The sequence below is a fragment of the Panthera tigris genome, chromosome B4, assembly GCF_018350195.1.
Source record: "Panthera tigris isolate Pti1 chromosome B4, P.tigris_Pti1_mat1.1, whole genome shotgun sequence".
Classification (NCBI taxonomy): Eukaryota; Metazoa; Chordata; class Mammalia; order Carnivora; family Felidae; genus Panthera; species Panthera tigris.
The window spans coordinates 65,894,600-65,918,713 of record NC_056666.1 but is presented as its reverse complement, the minus strand read 5'-3'; the positions used below and the strand labels follow the sequence as shown (position 1 = coordinate 65,918,713).

General features: G+C 40.7%; 1 protein-coding gene across 1 annotated transcript in view; it reads left to right on the top strand.

The window, feature by feature from the left end:
* The first annotated feature begins 4,472 nt into the window (after nucleotides 1-4,472).
* The window catches only part of CPNE8 (copine 8), a 226,106-nt gene continuing 206,464 nt past the window's right edge, over nucleotides 4,473-24,114 (top strand). Inside the window, exon 1 of the mRNA XM_007090800.3 lies at nucleotides 4,473-4,664. Within this exon, the coding sequence (XP_007090862.1) occupies nucleotides 4,528-4,664 (137 nt within the window). The 5' untranslated portion in view covers nucleotides 4,473-4,527. The remainder of the gene's footprint in view (nucleotides 4,665-24,114) is intronic.

Genomic DNA, 24,114 nt, shown 5'->3' with positions numbered 1-24,114 from the left:
CCATGCTGTCCCCAAAGGCTCTAGGTAAGTTTGCCTCCCTGACTTTTCTAGCTTCTGGTAGTTACCAACAATCCTTGGCATTCCTTGGTTTGTGCAGTATAATTCCAATCTCTGTCTCTGTCTTCACATGGCTTTCTCCCCTATGTGGCTGTCTCCAAATGTTTCTCCTTTAAGGGTACCAGTCCATTGCTGATAGACATTAAAGAAGACCTAAATAAATGGAAGATATATAATGGTCATGGATCAGGAGACTAATGTTATCCACTCTTCTTTAAGTGGTCTATAGAATCAATGGAATTGCAATCAAAATCTTGATAAAAATTCTTTTTGGTAGACATTACTAGGCTGATTCTAAAATTTACATGGAAATTCAAAGAATCCAAAATGACAAAAGAATTTTTATTATTATTTTTTAAATTTTTTTAATGGTTATTTATTTTTGAGAGAGAGAGAGAGAGAGCAAGCAGGGAAGGGGCAGAGAGAGAGAGGGAGACACAGAATCCAAAGCAGGCTCCAGGCTCTGAGCTGTCAGCACAGAGCCTGATGCGGGGCTCAAACCCACGAACTGGGAGATCATGACCTGAGCCGAAGTTGGATGCCCAACCCACTGAGCCACCCAGGTGCCCCAACAAAAGAATTTTTAAAATGATCACTACCTGCTTTCAAGAGTTATTAGCAAAGCTGCAGTAATTAAGACTGTGGTATTTGTTTAAAGAAAAACAAACAGATCAATGGAATAGGATAGACTAAAAAACGGACTCATGGAGAATTGATTTTTGACAAAAGTACAAAGATGAGTCAATGGAGAAAGGTTGATCTTTTTAATGATGGTGCTAGAAAAATTTGATGTTGATGTGCAAAAAAGAGAACTTCGATTTAAAAAACTCAAATTAATCATGGGTCTAAATGAAAAGCCTGAAAATACAAAATTTCTAGAAGAAAACATAGAAGATAATTTTTGCCTTAGATTAGGTAAAGATTTCTTTAATTCGACACCAACATTATAATCAGTATTAGAATAAAGTTGAATAACTGGATTCATCAACATTAGGAACTTCTGCTCTTTGACAGACCGTTAAAATGAAAATACAGGCCGGGGGCCTGGGTGACTCAGTGGGTTGAGCATCTGACTTTGGCTCGGGTCATGATCTCACAGTATGTGGGTTTGAGCCCTGTGTGGGGCTCTGTGCTGACAGCTCGGAGCCTGGAGCCTGCCTTGCATTCTGTGTCTCTGTCTGCCCCTCCCCTGCTCGTAGGTGTGTGTTCTCTCTCTCTCAAATACAAATAAACATTAAAAATTAAAAAAAAAAAATACAAGCCACAGACTGGCAGAAGTTATTTTGTAAATTGTATAGAAAATATATAAAGAACTCTCAAAACTCAGGAATAATACAACTAATAATGCAATAAAAATGAGCAGGGGTGCCTGGGTTGTTCAGCCGTTAAGCGACTGATTCTTGATTTTGACTCAGGTCAAGATCTAAGGGATCCTTAGTTTGAGCCCCACATCAGGAGGCTCTGAGCTTACAGTGTGGAGCCTGCTTGGGATCTCTCTCTCCCTGTCTCTCTGCCTCTCCCCCGTGTACTCGCATGCGTGTACTCTCTTTCTCTTTCTCTCTCTTTTTCTAATAAATAAAAAAAAAAAAAATTGCGAAAGATTTGAATAGACACTTTACCAAAAAAGATATACAGAGAGCAAATAAGCACAGAAAAATATTCTCATCACTAGTGATTACTCCACAACGAGGTCCATAATTACAACATCAGTAGTCATTAACCCACTCTAAGACACCTGTTGGATTGACTAAAATTTAAGAGAATAACAATAATATGTATTGATAAGGTTATGAAGCAACTGGAACTCATATAATGTTCATGGATCAGAAGACTAATAATGTTATCCACTCATATAATGTTGTGGGAAAGGAAAATAGTAAAACTATTTTGGAAAACAGTTTAGTAGTTTCTTAAAAAGTTAAACATTCACATTCCTTATGACCCAGGTATTTCACTTCTAAGTTTTTTTTCCTCAAAACTAATGAAAGCATATGCCCACATAAAGACTTATACATAAATGTTCATGGCGGTTTTGTTTGTTATAGCCCAAACCTGGAAAAAACTAAAATGTCCACTAACATGTGAATGGGTAAACAATTTGTGGCACATCTATACTGTGAAATACTAGTGGACAATAAAAAAGAAATGCTCTATTGATGCACTCAACAAGGTGGATAAATCTCAAAAGAATTTTGCTTAATGGAAAAAGTCACACAAAAAAGAGTACAGGTTATATGATTCCATATATATATGGATATATATATATCTCCATATACAATTATATACAATTGTATATACAATTGTATATATATATATATATATAATTATACATATACAATTACAATTGTACATATATACAATTATATATACATATACAATACATATACATATACATACAATACATATATATATGTATACAATTATATATATATATATATATATATATATATAATTATAGAAATGCAAACATCCATAGTGATATAAAGAAGACCAGTGGTTGCCGGGAGGGTTGTTTTTAGTGGTGAAAGGAGGGACTGATTACAAAGGAGACATGAGAAAACTTTTGGGGTGATGGAATGGCTTGTTATTTTGATTGTGGTGATGGATTTACAGGAGTATATATGTATTGAAATTTATTAAATGGTACACTTTAAATATGTGCAATTTATTATATATCAATTATAGGTCAATAAAGTGGGAAAAATTAAGAAGTAAAGGACCTACGGGCTGGGTACTATTTTAAAGTTCTAAACTTTTATTTCTTCTGTTGGCTTCTGTGAGATAAGTCTGGTTACCTTAAAAAAATTCACCTAGGTCTCGTCCTCCAAATTAATTTTGGGCAGCATAAGAGAAATGTCTGGAGTTTTAGGACATTTCCAAAATAGTAATAAACCACAGGTTAATCTGTGATGGGAAAAGAGAATCAGAGAACCTCTGGATTTAAGGGATGAAAAGGGGTGGGCTGGGAGATGAGGAAAGGAAACAAGACTGAAGCGCAGGAAGGATCTTGACAGGGGGGAGAGAGGCAAGACTACGCCTACACATCCTCACGGGCAACTGTACAGATTCTCCGGGCAGGTGGCTCCAAGTGGATTAAAATGTTACAACGTATGGCTGGTTCTGAACCATGAAAACAGTTCCTTTCTGAGTTAGTCCTGCCAGCTGGAAACTCCGTGCTTGGCCGCGTTGAGAAGGCGGCCAACCAGCCGACGCTCCCAGCTTCTTTACCTAAAGCCGCGTCCAGCTCTCCGTCGCCCCCTGGTGGCGAGCGCTCGGGGACCCGTAGGCGCACGGGTGAGGCCGGAGGGAAGGTGCAGCCAATGAGGTCATGGCAAGGGAGGGGAGCCTCGGGTACCTCCCCAGGCTTTGTCCGCTTCGGCATTCTGGCACCAGCACGGCTGCCCCAGAATCCAGTTTCCTAAATGCGGCGCTCACTCCGGCTCCTCTGTGCTAGCGTCCGTCCAGTGTCATTAGGGTCTTACTGGGTGGGAGTCGGGGTGAGGGAGTTGCATTAGATAGTAGTGACCTCCAGGTTTCAGGGCAGAACTTTTCATGCATTTGGGAACGAGGGGCCGCAGCAGGGCCCTGGCTATAAGGACTGTCCCTATTAGACCCCCATGTTCCGAGGAATTGAGGGAAGAGGGAAACCAGATGGCCCCCTTAAATCCCAAATAGTTTTTCTCCCCACATTAGAGTCCACCCTGTTCCCGCCTTGTCCCAGATATTGATATGTCACTTTAGCACCGCGTACAGAACGTTGGAGATCGTCCTTCTGCCCCATTGTCCTCAACCCTCAAGGGGCCGAGGGTGGGCAGTTCAGAAGCTCGGACCGGCTCTTCGGCCCGAGGGCAAGGACCTCCATGGGTTTTGAGGGTGCGGTGAGGACCAGCGCGGGGTGGGGAGGGGTGGACCTACGGTAGGGGGGGGGGGGTTAGGAGCAGGCAGAGGCGCCCACACCTCCAGCTTCCAGCTCAGGCAGGCGAACTGCGTGACATTCCCGTCCACACCTGATTGACAGGAGGAGGGAGTCGCGGCCCAGGAGGCGGGAGTGGGTGTGTAGAGGCGGAGACAACCCCAGCCGCACGCCCAGCCGGCCGGGGCTTGCGCTCCTAGACGGTTGAGGTCTGGGTCTTTTGCCCCCCCCCCCCCCCCCCCCTCGCCGGGTGGCCCGCTGGCTGCTCAGAGCCTGACACCCAGAGCGTGGAAAGGATCACGGAGTGTCCCTTGCTGGGGCTGCTGCCTGCAAGGAGGGGGCAGGGAAGCCCGGAGCCCCGTGCGCCACTTCCCCGGCAGCCTCGGCCTGGGTCAGGACTGGCTCGCGGTTCCCTCGCGGCTCTGCGCGGGTCCGCCTCCCCTTCCCTCCCCCTTCCCGCGAGCTGCCTCCGCCCTCCTTCCTCTGCCTCCACCCTCAACCCCCATCCCCGGCTGTCGGGAGCTGGGCTCGGAGCCCTCAGTCTGCCCGAGCTCTGCATGTGGGCGCCGGACAAGTCCGCGGCGCCTCCACCCAAGATGGACAGCCGCTACACCAGCACTGCGGGCATCGGGGACTTGAACCAGCTGAGCGCGGCCATCCCGGCCACGCGGGTGGAGGTGTCGGTGTCCTGCAGGTGAGGAGGCTAGCCCTTCCCCTCCCTCCACCTGCTCTCCCGTTTGCCGGGTGGGTAGCGCTTGCGAAGCGCTCGGGCACCCCGAGGCTTTGCTGGGGTGAGAAGTTGCGCGACGAGTGGGAAGCACCCCAGCTGTGGGTCCGAGTCACCCCCGGCTCCAGTGACACGGGGCGGAGAGCGGGAACGAGAAGCGAGTGGTGGGCTACGGAACTGAGACTTTTCGTTTTCTTTCTGGGAAATGCTGTAAAAGTAAAAGTTGGCTGGGCTGTGACTCAGCGGCGGGAACGCCGGCCGCCGCCCACTTTGCAAGCCCTTTTTACGTCCCAGACCCGAGCTGTTGGGTTGGGTGATGACGGGAGTCGAAGGGGGACAGCATTGCCAAAAGCGCTTGCGACCGCTGCGCGCGGTGGCCCGGGACTCCCTCCGCTAGGCGTGTGCGAACCTGCTAGTGCCACAGTTGGCACCAAACCCGGCAGCTGCCTCCCCACCCACTTCCTGGAGCCATCCAGCTTGCTTCCCCCCACCCTTCCGGGCTTCTTGCCTCGTGCCTGTTAGGTAGAGATTTGGGCTCCAGCCCTGTTTGCAGACGAATCTGTGCCGTACCTGAAATCTGGGAAGTCACGACTTTCTGCCTGCAAGTAGACACAGTTTTGAGTGCTTGTAACAACTGACACTCTGCCCAAGGACTGTAAATTTCAACTCCTTTGCCTGACGTTGCTCGGGTCAGTTTTCCTGTAAACAAAGCAGCATAATTGCTGTTTCGCAGAAGATTTTGAGAAGGAGATAGGCGGACTGTATACTAAATTGATAACGGCACCAGGAGAGGGAGAATTTGCATAATATTGACTCTGGAGCCCACTTTCTTGTTTGCATACTTGGGTCTCTCTCAGTGGAAAACTCTCTTCCCTTTTGCCCACTTTGGCCTCAGGATTGTTTTCAGGGCTTCAAATTCCCCGCCCCCCTCCAATTCTTTTCCTTGGCAAAACTTGCGGTGAGAGAATGTAACAAACAAGGGGAATCTTGGATGTAAATAAACCCGGAAACTTAAAATGCTGTCACCCCAGTCGTACTTTATTTTGCATTTTCACAGGACTAAGTCTAAAGCCCAAGGGATGGATTTTCTTTTTTGTGGAAATTCAAGCACCTGCAACCTTAATTGAGGTGTTAATTAGGGGCGAGGCTTTCGTCTATCCCTGAAACTGTATCCCATGATTGCTTGCTTCCTCTTAAGGCTGACCTCACAACTGTGGAGATACTAATGCTGATAGTGATAGCTAAGGTGGGGCTCTTGCCTTATTATGTTTATTGCTTTAAGGGTTGCCTGAGATTTCTTCCTGTCAACTGAACAGGTGAAACTATATGGAAAACACTTTTCAGGCATTAATTTCTAGGCCTTTTTCTTTTCCCTGAAGCTGGCATTGGATGCTCGAGGGAAGTCATTAGTATATACACATCATACATAGCCAAAAGTCCTACAATAAGTGTGTTTTCTAGAGTTCTTCTCTGCTGAACATCCTGCAAAGCCTGAATGACATGTGGCCTGTATCTGGCATGAATATAAAAATGTTATAAATTAAATCTGAGTTTCCCAAAAGCTCTTTAGGACTGATGGGGAAATTGTACCTTCACTGGTCTTTCTACCAGTGGGATCCACATTTAACCACTCTTTTTGTGTGTGTGTGTTGGGTGTGCCTGGAATCTTGTAATTAATTGGCTTTAACCCAGTTTGTTTAAGCTTGATACCTCAGACCCTGGACATCCTTGTTCCAGCCTTTTTTCCGTATCATTGATTTGGTGTCTTGTTTTTTGTTTTTTAGTTTTCAAAAGAAAAAAAAAAGTCCTGAAATAGAACCCAAGTACTTATAGTACTTACATTGTTGAGAATTGAATCTTGTAAACATAGATGGTGTCCTCCGGGCTTTGGCATAAGAGACCTGGTTACGGATTCTGTCTTTGTGTCTCAGTCATGTTCCTTTGGAGTTCTTAATCTGAGCTCCTTCATCTCTAAAATGAGGATAATTGTGGTATTTATCTTATATAGAATGATATCAGAGCTTTGTAACATGATGTCTGAAAAGTGCTCACACAATTTGTGACACAAAAGGAAGTGTTAAAACAACATTAACTATTTTGAAATTGGAAATAGTATTTACTGAATAAATGTTTTCTATATGTTTCAGTATGGAATTCTGTAAATATTCCTCTTTTGTTCTGCAGTCAATTAGTAAAGAAGACAGGGATAGAGGCAGTCTTGGGATACCTGCTCTCTCTTTCTCTTTCTTCTTTGATGAAAGTATAAAGAGCGTATATTCTAGGATGTGTGGGGGGAATTTCACTTAGCAACAAGGCTCAACTGGAGGTCTCTCAGTCTTACTCTGGACGAGCAGAGTAGGGAATTCCCTTGCTTTCTATGTTAGAGACCTCTGATGATTTGCTGACACTCCGAAAGCAACTCAGGAATAGAATCCTTTTTAATAACCTCCTTTCATTGTCCCCAGTCGAAGGCCTTTAAAAAAATCTTTATGACATTTTCATCTTCATTTTGGGGGAGGTGAGAAAATTAACAATTGAAGCTTGAAGCTAAATATAATTCACGGAAATCAATTAGTCTATTCCCTCACCAACTGTTTAATGTCTTTTGTATGTCGAGAATTATGCTCTGCTCCAGGAGAAATGTAAGAGAAGTTCTCTGAAAATGTAAAGTCTGGTTGGGAGAGAAGTATTACGCAATATGTGATGACGTCGGACTAAATCCAAAGATGTGGTTCGTGCACAGAGAGGGAAGAGACCATAGTGGAGTGGAGTGCTTGGAACATATTACAAAGAGAAGATGGGGCTTGAGGGGAGACGAGAAGAATGGGCAAGGCTTGCATTACAGAAGGGACGGTAGTATAGCGTGGAGGTTTTGGGATGGCTACAAACTTGGTGTGTAACGTGATGAGTGCTTTTTTCTAGCTGTGTTTATGTAGAGACAAGCTCCTACCCTATGACTTCCCTTCTATCCACTGTTTAGTTCTGCCAGCATTCATTTTTCTCATTATGTTAATTCATAGATTTTTTTTAAGTTAATTGGGTTACCTAATTAAAATGTCTATAGCTGAAATGATACAACCTTACACACATAAAATAACATTTACAACATTCCCATTGTATTCTGAAAACGGATTAATTAGAATGAGGTAAAAACCAGTGGGAAAAATAATATGCAGTAATCACCTGTTTCCCTGGGCCTTTGGTTTAGTGAACTGTTTCCAACACATAATTTTGGTTATTTTCTCTGAGAAGTTAGCTTATCAATGAAAAAAAAACAGGGAGAACATTCTGTATTTCTAGACTTTGTGGGTTAGCCATCACATGTAAATTCTTTCACAGCAATAATTTTATAATGGTGATACAACCAATTTTAACTACTCAGGTTGAGGGAAGGATACAAAATGTGAGCCCCTACTTTGTGCTAGATATTCCGTGAGGTCCTGTCTGACCTGGCCATGACTCTTTTGCCTAATCTACCACCACTTCTCACATGAACACTGTGACTGAATATAGTCCAACCAGTATGTGTTTACCATATGCTAGAACTGGTGACAGATAAATGTGGCTGCAATACACGAATAAGTGGTACAGTCCCATAGCATGTGCCGTTTTGCCAGTGAACTGACTTCCTCTTTGCCTATGGGGCTATGCTGAATGCCACTCTCTCTGCCTTGAATAGCCCTTCCTCCCTTCTTCCCCCTTGTCTTTTTGATTAGCTTGTGCTCTTTTCTTCAAGACTCAGGTCAAACATCTCTCTCACGACTCCTCTCCCCAACTGGGTTTTGCTGTTTTCCCAAAGCAGCTGGTATGTACTAGTATCATAGTTATGTTGTTAATTCTTGGTCTCTGCATTCACCTTGAGGACAAGTTTTGTTTCTTGAATAATCCATGTATCCTGAGTCTGGCACAGAATATGTAGTCCATCAGTGCTGGATGCTGTCATTCTCTGAATAAATCAGCTGGCATGGAGAGGGCTGCGTGCCTGTTAAAATACAGATTTCTAGGTACCCACACCAGATCTACTGAATCAAAATCTCTGGGACTAGGGCCCAGGAATCTGGGCTTTTAACAAGTTTACCATGTGCTGATGATACACATTAAAATGTTTACCTGTTTGATGAGGAAATGACTGTGACTGTAATCATTTTATACAGATTAGCAATCCCTGCCCTACACAGGTGCGAGGAGATAACTTTTCAGGGGTGTGCTGGACCAGACTTAAATGGGATTGGGACAGGAATTTGTCCACCAGTTGTTAAATATAGTGGTTATTAAAAATTAAATGATATAAACCTAAAGTTAATGCATTATATTTTAAAATAAAGGCATAGTCAAAAGTTGTCACTTCCTAATTGTTTTACTACAGTTCACTGTTTGCTCTTTCATGACATCTATGCTCTTTTTAATCCGCGTGGTGAAAATATTATGCAATCTTGTGCTACTGCTCATCTCTTCAGTCCTGTTCAGTGACGTCCTATTGGTAGACTGAAGTTGGCCATGGCGAATATTTACACCATGGAAACTGGCAAATACTGAAAGTCAAGATCAGGGCTTGATTTATGATTTTGTTGTTGTCTGTACTTAAGACCTTCTGTGGGAATCAATTGGCCTTATGGAATTTAAGTAAAAATATTATTATTATTATTGTTTAGAAGTTGTGTGCTCAGCTACACATACTATATGTCGGTAAGTTTATAACAAATTATATAAATACACACATGCATACACACATTTATGCATCTAGTTTTTTGTTTTTTGGGTTTTTTTTTGGAGAGCCCATTGTTAAACATGTGTTACTTACATACACCTCACTGTTCAGAGGCCTTTTGTAAAAGATTATACAAAGGAAAAAGTTTGTTGCTGTTGGACTGTCACTATTAGAAATGACACATTAGAAATGACAGTGTCCGGGGGCGCCTGGGTGGCGCAGTCGGTTAAGCGTCCGACTTCAGCCAGGTCACGATCTCGCGGTCCGTGAGTTCCAGCCCCGCGTCCGGCTCTGGGCTGATGGCTCGGAGCCTGGAGCCTGTTTCCGATTCTGTGTCTCCCTCTCTCTCTGCCCCTCCCCCGTTCATGCTCTGTCTCTCTCTGTCCCAAAAATAAATTAAAAACGTTGAAAAAAAAAATTTAAAAAAAAAAAAAAAAAAAAAAGAAATGACAGTGTCCGGTTCAGCACTTTTGTGGTCTTGCTTCTCTGCTTAGAATAAGTGGGGCCGTGTGGTTTCAGAATCCATGAGAGGCTGTGACAGTTTGCAAGTGTATTGTGAATGAAACAAGAAGATAATTGAAATTCTGTATGCTTTTTGCTTTCTTCACTTTTTCATGTGTTTCTTTCCGCCTCTTCCTTATTCTCTTACTTTGAAGACTTTGTTTTTCTGTTTCTCCATCCACTGGTAGCATATACTTTGCAAGTTTACATGTTACAGTTCCAGTTCCAGACCACCTGGGAAAGCATATTCGTATTGCAAGAGAGAGAATCTTCTTGGTCCAGCGGGGATTGGCCCAGTTTGGTTGAAGTAGGTGCATTCGCTGTTCTTATTATCTATGGCAAAAGAGGAAAGAGTTCAAACACAGCAATTGGGGTTTATACCCCAGTCCCTGTTGGTTTATCTTTTAGACATATTCTACCCTTTTTAAAAAAGACAAGAAGTTTGAAGTTAATTGTTAACTGATAATGTTACTATATGCTAGGGGAAGTAGAACGCCTGTTATGCTGTTAATAACAGGTAAACCGAGGGCCAAGTGTGGTATGGGCATAGCATCCTATTCTTCTGGCTCTGTAGTTCCTGAAGTCCTGTGGTTCAAAATTGTAGTGACCCCACGATGCTTTTTTCAGCCCTGTTTGGGTTTGGCTTAGCCCCAGAGTTTCAGGAATATTTGTACTGGGGCATTTGTACTGTGATCTTAAAGTCTCAATGTGCAAGGTGTCCAGGTATATCTTAGCAGACAAAAGCCTTACTCATGTGGTTGTTCCACCAATGTTTTGGTCTGCCCTTTGTATTTTTTAATATTTGGGGCCTGCGATGTTCTAAAACAGCCCTGGGATGTGGAGAATGTGAGTCTGGACGCAATTCACAAAGCAGGGCCCCAAGGAAAAGGGTGTAAACGTCTGTGCTCTTTTACATACATTTTTGTGGCAGAACAGTCAGAAGCCTCCCTACTTGTTTCACTCAAGGCAGGGAAGAAAAACAATCCCTCTCAAAGGGGTTTTATGCAGTTGTTAGCCTGTTTTATAATAATAACATTTGCTTATTAGAGCCAGTTTTACTTAGCCTTGAAGAGCATGGGTGTGGAACTAGACCAGTTCTACCACTACTCGCTGTGAAACGTTGGAAAGTTACTTAATGACTCTGTTCCTTAATTTCCTCATCCGTAAAGTGGGGAGAATAATAGCCCCTGTGACTTGTATTTGTTTTGAGGGTTAAATAAGTTGTTGCATATATGTGCGTTAAAATACTGCTTTTCATACTAGTTAAGTACTCAGAATTACAAATGGATATCCATACAAAATAAAAATCGCTCATATTCCATCCAACTATGAATGTTAAAATTGTTTTAATGTTTTATTTTTGAAAGAGAGAGAGAGAGAGAGGGAGAGAGAGAGAGAATGAATGAGTGGGGGAGGGGCAGAGAGAGAGGGAGACCCAAAATCTGAAGCAGGCTTCAGGCTCTGAGCTGTCACCATAGAGCCCAAAACGGGGCTAGAACTCGCAAACCGTGAGATCATGACCTGAGCTGAAGTCAGATGCTTAACCAACTGAGCCACCCAGGCGCCCCAAACTATGAACATTTAGTTCACTTCTTTCCCATTTATAACGCCATACTTACAGTCCCTCTCTTTCCCTTGAGTGTATGTGTGTGTGTGTGTGTGTGTGTGTGTGTGTGTGTGTGTATGCTCACATTATATAATGGGATCATACTATATTCTACATAATTTATCTTCTGTATTTTTTGTATTATATCATGTATATATTGCTGTCATTCGTTTTTGAAAAAATAACCCTCTGTGTCTCTAGCCTATTTTATGCACACACTATTTATTTGACTTCTCTCTTATTTTCCAAAATTTATTTCAAAAAGTTACTATTCACAATAACGCTAATGAGTATTCTTATTCACGAACACTTGACAGCAGTTATGTTTTTTTTTTTCTCCTGAGGATAGTTTTCTAGGACTGAAGTTATTAGTAAGCTATCTTCTCAAGGGGATTTTAATAGCTTATTTTCATTATTCCCCCCTATTCCTCTTTAAGTAAGCAGAGTCAAGTCTAAACTACTGGCTGCACCTTTCTAAATACTTTTATTCCCATGAGAAAGTTGCATTTAAAGATTAATGAGAATTTGGGGCAGCAGAGTATAGCAGCAAGAAAGTGGAATTAGGAGCCAGACAGATGTCTTTAAATCCCAGTTTTATCCCTTTTTGGAACGTTATTTTGGGTATCTTATTTCAACTTCCAGAATTTAATTTCCTAATCAGTAATACAGAAATGATTTAAAAACTAGATTTATAGTCTTCTTGGAGAGGTAAATGAAATAAAGTCTACAAAGTGCCCAGGAATGTGCCTGTCACAAGAAATGCACTTAGTAGTTATTAGTCTTAGCTAAGTTTTTTATGAATACGTTACTAGGTGGCATACAAGCAACACAGAGGAGAGGGCACCTGTATTTTGGACAAATTTATAATCAGTACGGGAAGTCATAGAAACGTGAAATGCAGTGTGGGGGAGGTACAGAGTAAAAGTGGTCACAAGAGTGTGGATTTGGAAATGCATAGGAAGTTCCTACAGATTCTACCCCATGGCTCCCAACACCACACAACAACACACACAGTGAGACACGTGGCCCCAATGGGATTTGACAGATTGGAAGTAGTGTTTAACAACAAAGTTTTAGAAGGAAAGCATATTCTTGTATCCCACCCACAAAATCAGTGGGCTGACATTTAGACAACTCTTTCGTGTCTTACATGTGATAAAACGGATCCAACTAGATGATAATTCAGGCTGATGGCGGAGAAGGTTTTTATTGCCAATAATAAAGTGAGATATATTTAAAAGGTGCCTTGTCCCAAGGGCCAATGTTCACGGCCTGACTTACAATACCTTAGTGTTTTCAAATGTATTACAACCATCAATGTTTATAGCCTCTTCAGCCAGAGACATTAGTTCTTGCGTATTCTTGTTCGAATTATGAGACCTTTTGTCAGTTTTAGTCTATAAAGAATAAAACTCCAAGCACTGAGGGAATTATCAGTTAAATTTGTGAAACACCGAAGAAGCAAAGTATCATTGATAGTCCCTGGGAAGCATTTCTATCTGTTAGACCGTACAACTATTCAATTATAAGCTAAAGTAATGAAGTCAAGAAACATGCTATATATTTTAAGTCAAAATGTATGCGAGACAATGTAGAAAACACTTAACATATACTGATTCACTCAGTCCTCACAATTTCTATAAAACAGGAGATTTATGTCCTATTTTATAGGTGAGGAGATTGAGGTTCAAAGAAGGTTTAAATAATTTGGCCTAAGTCACACATCAAGGAGGTGGTGAGGTTGAGTTCCCGGTCCATATATGTCTGGTTCTTAGGTGCATGCTTCTGTCCACTAGACATACTCTGGCATTCTTCCATAAGTTACTCATTTTAGGCTTTAAGGGTGGGATTCTTTCCTATCAGTATTGATGTGTTGGGAACTAAAGAGAAAGGACAAAGCTGAGAGACACAATTATAGTAGATGATATCAATACCATCACAAAGGGGAGTACAGTTCCTCTGTGCCGTTTCTGTTCCCTGTTGGTGAGAGCTGTGGGTAGAAACAGTTCAGATGAGTGCCATAAACCTTAACAATTTGGTGTTTGACTTCCAAGTATCGATTCTTACCTTTTTCTGCTGCTGAGTTACCTAATGAAGCTGTGGGAAATTAAGTAATGAGAGGGCTTTTTAACTAGAAATCAGCAGGCGGGGTGAGATGAAAGTTAAATGCTGGACAAAGGTGATGGACCTGGTAAATGAAAAGTAGAGGGAAATTAATTGAATTGACTATGTGACATTCATACATACCATTGGAGTTGAGAACCGACTGCAAGCTCTGTCATTTCCATCCCCTGCTTTCTTAATAATGAAGTCACCACTTAACTTGCTTGCTTTTCAATAATAGATTCCAGGGTTTCCTTTCACGACAAATATGCTCTTCAGAATTCTGTGTAAATAAAATAATCGTTTAGATATTGAAAATGTCAGCACAGTATTCTGACTAACTGCGTTGTGACGTAACTGTAAAAGTCAATATTTTCTACTTGGCTAATTAGTTGCTCTCTCTCTGCAAATATATATATATATATATATATATATATATATATATATATCCTTAATATATATATTAAGGATGTATATATATATTAAGAATATCTCAATTGTCAAGAGAGTGCAGAGAACCAGATATGGTTATAATTGTCATACCTGATCGAAACTAACATGTTTCTCAGCGTTAGTTAGTATATTAGTGGTTTTAGAGTCATTTTGAGAAATTTGCTTCTCAGTGCCCACAGAACTTTATATTTTGTGTCATCTCTGTGTGTATGATGTTGTGGGCATTCTTAACAATCTTTTTTTATCTAAATGTACTCCTGTAAAGGGAAGATCACATTATTTGTGGCTTTCTAGGTAATTGAAAGCTCAATCATTCTTCTTTAATGTCTTCAATAGGTTTTCATGTTTCCCAGCCATAAAGCAAAGAATGAGAGAGAGTTTGGACAGAGCTTATTACCTTGCTATCTCAACGTTCAAATTAATTGTGGAAGCAGAAACACTACAAAGCTGATTGCAATTGATTTTATGTTAGAGGTTTCATCCAAAGCCTCTTTGTAGGCATTGGGAAAAGGAGGCATAATCAATATTAAGTGGGTAGTGAATGTTTCTCCTAATTGGTAATTTGAATTGGTGAATTTAAAAAATGTTTTTGGAGAGAAGTTTGAAGTATACTAGCTGAAAGATGATTGATTTTCAACCTAAGATATGTCTCACAGTTTAAATTAAATGGTTTTAATTTCTTTGTTTCACTGACGTCATTTTGTCATTTGAATGTCATTTATGTGGCTTCTTCTTTCCTTGTGGAATATGTCAGTGAAGTCTGGGAAATCCCCAGGCTTACGTTGTGTTTCTGACACTGCCTCTGTGACCTTTGGCAATGCCACCAGTACTCTGAGAAAGCATCATTTCTTGGATGGTTGAATCCCTGGTTTAGATGACCTGGGATGTCACTCAGAGCTTGATAAGTCATTGGCACTGGAAGTGAGACCTTGAAATACAATGTAAACGTGCTTTGATTTGAGGAAATCTTATGATTGGCAATGCCATTTGAAAACCTAGGCCCTAATTCCAGTGTCTGAGTTTTTAAAGGGATATTAAGGTAGACTCTCTCTAATGACAACCGCTTCCCACTTCAAAGTCCTCATTTCACTTAATATTCTCCCGAAGGATGTCAAATTCTACTGTTGCTGTTCCAGGGATCTATAGCTAGCTTTCTTCATCCTGAAAATGAACAATGTTTGATATTAATAGATATCTGTGCCTTTCTTTCAATTTACTTTTGTGATATGTTACCCCTGTGCCCCCCCCCCCCGCCCCCAACTCTTGGCAAAGATAGAGCTTTGAGTGGAGATGGCAAATTGCTTCAATTTTGTGTTTACCAATCAGTTGTTCCTAAGCGCTGGCTGCCTGAAGTAGCACCTGGAAAGATTCTTAGGGAACATCTGGGTTTTGTGGGAAAGCATACTGTCTACATTTGACTTTGACTTTTGAAATAAAGTAAACCAATACCAACATGTATACTATTACTTTTCTATTGTTATAACCTTTAACCTACTTACAGTGTCTGCTCAGTCACAACTTTCTATTCGGCTCGGCTCTCCAAAATGTTTGTTGCTTCCCTTTCCATTCCTGCTGCCAGCCTTTTTGTTCAGGAAGTTGTATTTTCCCCCAAGAACGTTAAAATATTCTCTGAACTATTCTCTGTGACTCCAGAATTCATGTTTTTGGTCTATTCTTCACCTGTTATGTAGTTAGCTTCCCAAACAAAGGTTGAATTATGTGGTTTTCCTTTTGCAGAAACTTTCAGTCTTTCTCCTTTGCTTACAAAATAGAATCCAAGCACCTTAACGTGGTGTTCACAGTCTCCCCTCATCCTGGACAGACATCCCCTGCCAGTCACATCTCAGACATGGACTCTAGCCAAAGTGGAGTACTTGCCAATCTCCATGTCTCTTGTGTATGCTCCTCTTGCTTCTCACCATTGTTGGTACTTTCCTTCAGGCTGAAAAGCCTCCCACCATGCCCCCCCCCCCAATTTCTGTACCTATTCTTGATTGTCAGGGTATACATTGGAGATATTGTGGGTTTGGTTCTAGACCGCCACAGTAACGGGAATATTGCATTAAAATGAGTCAAACAATTTTTTTGGTTTCTCAGTGCATGCGAAAGTTATGTTTATAGTATACTGCAGTCTGTTAAGTATGCAGTAGCACTGTGTATAACAAAACGTGCATTCTTTAATAAAAAATCCTTTATTGCTAACAAATGCTGACCATCCTCTGAGCTTTCTGCAAGCCATCACTTTGCTGGTGGAGGTTCTTGCCTCGATGTTGATGCTGCTGACTGATCACGGTGGCGGTTGCTGAAGATTGGGATGTCTGTGGCAAGTTCTTAAAATAAGAGAACAACAAAGTTTGCTGCATTGATTGACTTTTCCTTCCATGAAAGATTTCTCTTTAGCATGTGATGCTGTTTGAGAGCATTTTATCCACAGAACTTCTTTCAAAATGGGAGTCAGTTTTCTCAAACCCTGCCACTTCTTATCAATTAAATTTATCTAATATTCTAAATCCTTTGTTATTTTAAGAATCTTCACAGTATCTTTACTAGAAGTGGATGCCATCTCAAGAAACCACTTTCCAGGCGCCTGGGTGGCTCAGTCGGTTAAGCGTCCAACCCTTGATTTTGGTTCAGGCCATGATCTCACAGTCGTGAGATCGAGCCTCATGTGGGGCTCCATGCTGAGTGGAGCCTCCTTGGTATTCTCTCTCCCTTTTTTTCTGCCCCTCTCCCCCTCTCAAAAAACAAACAAAGAAACAAAAAATGACTTTCTTTGCTCATCCATAACAAGCAATAACAAGCACCCCCTCATCCATTCAAATTTTATCAGGAGGTTGCTGCAATTCAGTCACATCTTCAGGCTCCACTTCTAATTCTAGTCACTATTTCCACCACCTCTGCAGTTATTTCCTCACTGAAGTCTTGAACCCCTGAAACTCATCCGTGAGATTTGGAATCAACTTCTTCCAAACTCTTGTTAATGTTAATATTTAACCTCTTCTGATGAATCACAAATGTTCTTAATGTTGTCTAGAATGGTGAATGCTTTCCAGAAGGCGTTCAATTTTCTTTGCCCAGATCCATCAGAAGAATCACTGACTGTGGCAGCTTTTGCCTTATGAAAGGTATTTCTTAAATAATAATTCTTGAAAGTCAATATCACTCTTTGATCCTTGGGCTGCAGAATGAATGTGTTAGTGGGCATAAGAACAACGTTAATCTCACTGCACACCTTCATCAGTGCTCTTGCATGGTCAGGCGCATTGTCAATAACCAGTATTTTGAAAGAAATCTTTTTTTTTTTTTTCCTGAGTAATAGTTCTCAATAGGGGGCTTAAAAGATTCAGTGAACCATGTTCTAAATAGATGTACAGCCATCCAGACTTTGTTGTTCCTTAAATGGAGAACAGGCAGAGTAGATTTAGCATAATTCTTAAGGGCCCTAGGATTTTGGGAATGATCCATAAGCGCTGGCTTCAACTTCAAGTCACGAGCTGCATCAGCCCCTTGTTAGGGGGTCAGCCTGAGGAGAAGGTATTGGCTTCTCTTCTCTACCTATGAAATCGCATCTTCTTCTACTAGAAGGCTGTTTCATCTACACTGAAAATCTGTTGTATAGCGTAACCACCTTCATTAATGATCTTAGCTAGAGTTTCTGGATAACTCGCTGCAGCTTCTCCATAAGCAGCTGCTGCTTCGTCTTGCATTTTTATGTTATGGAGACGGCTTCTTTCCTTAAGCCTCATGAGCCAACCTCTGCCAGCTTCCAACTTTTCTCCTGCAGCTTCCTCACCTCTCTCAGCCATCACAAAATTGAAGAGAGTTTGTGCCTTGTTCTGGATTAGGCTTTGGCTTAAGGGAACGTTGAATGTTGTGGCCAGTTTGATATTCTATCCGGACCTCTCAAGCTTTCTCCATATCAGCAACATAGCTTTTATGCTTTCTTATCGTTTCTATGTCCACTGGAGTAGCACTTTTAATATCCTTCAAGAACTTTTTCTTTGCATTCACAACTTGGCTAACTGGCTCCAGAGGCCTGGCTTTTTGCCTCTCTTGGCTTTCGACATGCCTTCCTGACTAAGCTTCATTGTTTCTAGCTTTTGATTTAAAGTGAGAGGGGCGCCTGGGTGGCTCAGTTTGTTAAGCCTCCGACTCTTGATTTTGGCTCAGGTCATGATCTTACGGTTCATGAGTTTGAGCCCTGTGTCGGGCTGTGTGTTGACAGTATAGCCCCTGCTTGGGATTCTCTCTCTCCCCCTCTCTCTGCCTCTCTCCTGCTCCCAATCTCTCTCTCTAAATAAATGAATAAACTTAAAAATAAAGTGAGAGATGTGCGACTCTTTCTCTCACTTGAATAATTTCGGTATTGTTGAGTCTCAGGGAATAGAGTAGCCTGAGAAGGAGAGAGATGGGGGAACATTAGGTCAGTAGAGTGGTCAGAGCACACACAACATTTACGATTAAGTTCGCTGTCCTCTATGTTATATGGGTGTGGTACATGGTGCCATAAACAATTAGGTGTTACAATAGTAACGTCAAAGACCACTGATTCACAGATCACCATAACAAACAATGCAAAAGCTTGCAATATTAGGAGAATTACCAAAATGTGGACACAAAGTGAGCAAAAATGCTCCTGGGAAAATAGCACCGAGTGACTTGCTCGACATGGGGTAGCCGCAAGCTTCAGTCTGTAAAAAAAAAAAAAAACAACAACAAAACAAACAAAAAAAACACCACAGTTATCTGTGAAACACAATAAAGGAAATCAAAATAAAGTGAGGTATGCCTGTATACCATAAAATAGATTCCCAAAGTGGAATTAATAATTTCTTCCTTGGAGTTCCTACACTACATTTCTTGTGGTTTTCTTTTATTCTGACGTAATTATGTAGGTTTTTCGCATGTTTGTCTCTATCAGCTTCAAGAGTGCAATATTTGTCTTACCATTGATTTTCACAAAACCTGTGTGCTTTGCACATGGAAGGAGTTTAATAAACATTTGCTGCCTTATGGACAGATTGGAAGAATAATTCTGGACACATGAATTTACACATGTGTAAAGACATGAATTTGTGTATATCTGTACTTTAAAAATATTGGTTTGTATATATAATAAAAGCATAAAAATGACTCGTCTTACTAGTATAATTTGATAAAAACATACAATGAATCAAACTTAGTTTATCTAAAACATCCCATAAAGTTTTATTTGTGAACAATTGAAAGACAAATAAATAATTTTAAATGAACTTACTTTGCCTCCAAGTAACAAAACTAGTTTTAGAAGTGGACACTTAGTACTTTCTGAATACTGACAGGTATTTTGCTTCTTTAATCTGGGATGAATAATATGTGAAAAAGAAAAATGATAGAATTTGTATGTATGGGGATATCATCTATAATATACCCAAATAAGAACATAAATGAGCAAATCTTTGACCCAAGGAAGATTTTGTCTTGGGGAGAGCTGTTTCTAATAAATGACTTGGTGAGCTGATAAGGTGCATCGACCTGATGGTTTCACTTAGGTATAATCTTGGGGAAGGAGATCTGTTTGGTGACCTGGCCTCTTCGAGAAGCAACGGGTTTCTTATCTGATGGATTTTCTGTCAGTCCCTGTGTTTTTGTTTCACCAATTTTAGTTTTGTGCCATGAAGTGGTAAAACAAAATTTCAGAAAAGTCTAAATTCAACTAAAAAAAAGTATTAAGAATGGGATGATGGAAGAGGAAACAATGCTTTCTATAGAAAAAGGAAAAAAAAAAAACCCTCACAGAACTTCTTCTCATGTGCACAAGTAAAAAATGAATATATTACTTAAGTCATTATCCATCAACCACATTGTTTCCTGCACTTGTTTGGTGATAAAGTTTTGCTGGATAGGCTAAATGGTTTACAAAGTGCTTGTGACACAGCTGAAGTATCTAAGCGCTCAATTGATTGTGTTTTGCCTAAAATGTTATATCCTGCCTGATTACAAATCAAATCGTTCCAGAGACACTGACCTCAATAGTGGTTCTTACTAGGAAAACAGAAACAAAAACAAAAAACAAAATTATGAAAGTGTTTTGTTTCGGTGAGGGCCATAAATGGATGAATTAGTTTAATACACGATGATATGATGATGATGATTGGTGAATATTTTCCAGTACACATATAAAAAGCTGTGATTTAAAAAAATGAAATTATTGGGTGGTTGTATCATTTTCATTTTGGGGGAATGATTTACACCATCTGTTCTAAACTAGGGTTATCATTATAAGATTTGATTCAGAGATTTTTCAGACTGTGTATGGGCACTCCTTAGAATTCCAGTTTGCCTCCCTCAAGGGAATGACTCCTTAACTCCATTTTCTCTATCCCCCCAAGTCCCATAGAATTTCTGTCAGTTGAGCCTCAAACCTTGATCTCCTGCCTCTTCTACTTCCACGTTAGCTCTTTAATGTGGCCGACTTCTCTGGTTCTGACTGGGCCCAGACCTATCTGACTCCTGCGGACACCATGGCAAACTGTTTCAACCCCACATCTTGTTCTGTCCCCTTGCCTCCTTCCTGCCACGAATCCTGCTCTTTGGGCTACTAGAGTCCTGTTCAGAAAGCACAAATACCATCATACTCTTACTCCCTTGTGTTACACCCTTTAATTGTCTATGCATTAAGGCCATGAGAACGTTACAAACCCTCACTTAGCTATTCAGCCTCTTCTCTTTCTCTCTATGTCCCATCGCCCTCTTCTTCCCCCACTGGGCTCTAAAAACTCTTTCCAAAACTCTAAGTCATTTCAGACCCCCTGTATTTCCTGAGGCAACTATGATGCTTAATCCTTGTTTTTTGTGGCAATAGTTCTGCCTCACTTTATTATCTCACTCGATAGATAGAATCTACTGATGGTTCAGGCATCACTCTCACTATGAAGACATTCCCTGATCCTTCAGGTAGAATTGACTATCCCTCCTTTTCTGTCTTATGTGATGAATTTGTTATACACATTCCACATTCTGCTGCACGCATTTGTTTACGAATCTGTCCTCTTAATAGAATATAAATAATCCAGGGTCAGGAGCCCATGTGTTCATATCACAGTCTCCAATGCCAAATCTTTTTTCTGTCATTTAGTAACTTAGTGTTTGTTGAATAAACATTTGAGAGTATCAGACAACTATTACATTATAAATTCCTATAGGACAAGAACTGTGTTTTCCCTTTGTATCCATTTAATATCTAGTAAAATGTTTTGCATATAGATAGTGTTTACTTATTTATTCAATGTATAGTTGACGAAAGGAAAGTAGAGCATCCCAGATGAATGGAACCATGACTGGAAGGCATTAGTACAGGAAAGAGAGTAACATCATTTGATTTGATAAAAAAAAAAAAATCAGTTGTATAAAGGCAGGAACAATGAGGCTTGGCTGAACAATTGCCTATATCTGTTTCACTGTGTTATTTTTAGGATTTGTATAATATTATAGGCAGCATGGGTTCATGGTTGCTTCTGAGCTTTATTTGTTTATATATTTATTTTTTGGACCTAGAGGAGTATTTTTGAGTCAGGGGAAATTCCTTGTGTAATCATTAGTAACAAGTATAACAGATGGTATTAGAAAATTATTTTCCATCATCCTGTCTCACCTGGTCATTTATGTTTACACACAAATTTCCTTTCCAGATTAATTCTTTCTGTTTAAAGTTTTTTTTTTTTTGATGTTTGTTTATTTTTGAGAGACAGAGAGAGAGAGAGAGAGAGAGAGAGAGAGAGAATGAGTTAGGGAGGGGCAGAGAGCGAGGGAGACACAGAATCCAAAGCAGGCTCTAGGCTCAGAGAGCAGCACAGAGTCCAACGTGGGGCTTGAACCCGCGAGATGTGAGATCATGACCTGAGGTGAAGTCCTAACCTGAGCTGCAGTGGGCACTTAACTGACTGAGCCACTCACGTGCCCCCTAATTCTTTCTATTTAAATTCTGTTGTTGATTCTCAGATTGCTCTTAAGGACATTTCAATTGTTCAATGATCAGTGATCCAAAGAAATTACAGAAGATGTTACTTAAAATCTGGAGGACCAAAACTCAGCCAATCTAGCCTTACCTTCATAGGCATATTATTTTTCTCATTGGCATAACTGTGCATTGATTAATAAATCTTAAAGAGAGCTGACTCAAGACAACCTTACATACAAAGATTCTTTTTGGCAATATTGAGCCTGGAGACACATTACTTCTTTCCCACATAGAAGCAATATGTTGCTCAACAGTTAATAGATAAACAGTTAGAAAGCCTAGTCATGTGACCAATATATTTTTGAAATGGTGCACAGAAGGCAGCTACCTCTGAGCTGATGTTGACAGAGTAGTGTTAGCCTTCAGCTTTTTACTTGGTGGTGATTTGTGGACCTATCACGGTCACTAGCTCTTAGTGTTTGGACAAGTGATTGTCACCTGCAAATATGCTTTGTGCAATGACTCTGGGAGAAGTAATAAACCCTGAAAATTGTTTAAAATATGTGCAAGGTCATTGCCCACCTAGCTGTTAGCAAGTGAGCTGAAAGCAGTTCCTGCTTTTAGAGCAAGCAGGAGGAGAGATTGGGGAAAATGATGATCCCTAGTCTCAAGTGTTGTGACATAATAAGGGAAATGGTGTAATGTATTAAGGAGCAGAGCACAGGTTTAGAGATGGAAATATCTGTATTGAAACTGCAGCTCCATATTTGCCAACTAAGTTTAGGTAAATTAATCTCTCTCAGCTTTGGTGTATAAGTGAGGATAAAAGTTCCTTCTTGTATAGTTGCTACAAGGATTGTATGATATAAAATCATTTAAGTGTATAGAAAGTTCCTGTCACTTAGCAAGGAACTCTTATTTTTATACTGGTATTCAACAGAAATAGTTGGAAAACAGTGGATCACCTCATGAAGCTGGCAAAGGTTCTCTAAAAAATCTATTATTTTAGAAAAGTGCTACATGCTTGGATAAAAACCCATGTGCACATGCACACACACATAGACACGCATACACAGACATATACACACAAAACCAAGCAGCACCGGAAAGAACAAAGAAGAATGTACAAATCACCCCAAATCCCGCCCAGTGATAGAGCATATCAACCTAGGCATCTCTTTGTGCCTTTTAAAAATTTAAACAGTATTTTTTTAATGAAAAAAAAAAAAAAAAGATTGCTTTTTGAGAGAGAGAGTGAGCCGGGGAGGGGCAGAGTGAGAGGGAGACTGAGGGTGTGAAGCAGGCTCTGTGCTGACAGCAGAGAGCCCAATGCGGGGCTTGAACCCAACGAACCATGAGATCATGACCTGAGACCAAGTTGAGGCTTAACCGACTGAGCTAGCCAGGCGTCCCTCTTTGTGCCTTTATTTAGATATATTTAAAGAATATATCCATTTATATCCATGTTATGATGACTTAGACAAGATGGTAGTCTGCTTTTTTTTTTCTTGGATTTTCTACTCCGGATATAAATACCTGAACTTGATTTCCGTTCTACAAGCCTGGAGAGCAGGAACTCAGAGCACACGACTCCACGTGAATGATCTCCGCTGCCATCCTGATAAATCCCTTTCCACCGCCTCCACAGAACCCTCACTGCTATTGTTAAAATGCTCCTGTTGACATGCCACTGGAAAGTTTCAGGAGGCCTCGCATGTGGTCTTCCTGTCTGCCGACGCTGGATTCCTGTTCATTGCCTCATGGTGTTGTTCTCTGCTGATTTGTCAGGGCTTTGTGGTTCAGTTCTTTCCACGGGGACTGCTACATTCCTAATTCTGGGTTCCATAAAACATCACCATGCTTTCATCCTAAGTTTCCCTCTTTTATGTCACTTACAACTAAATGAGCCTTAATTCACGCAGCTAGTATTTATATCACAGGAGAACACTATCTTAGTGTATTTGCATGTCATTGATGACTACTGAGTATGAACTTCATTTAGCATGTTCAGTGAGTAACTGTATTTCTTCTCTTACAAAATGCCTATTCACTTCTTTAGCCCATTATTTTCAGAATGCTTTGCATATTTATAGCTTTAACATTTTAT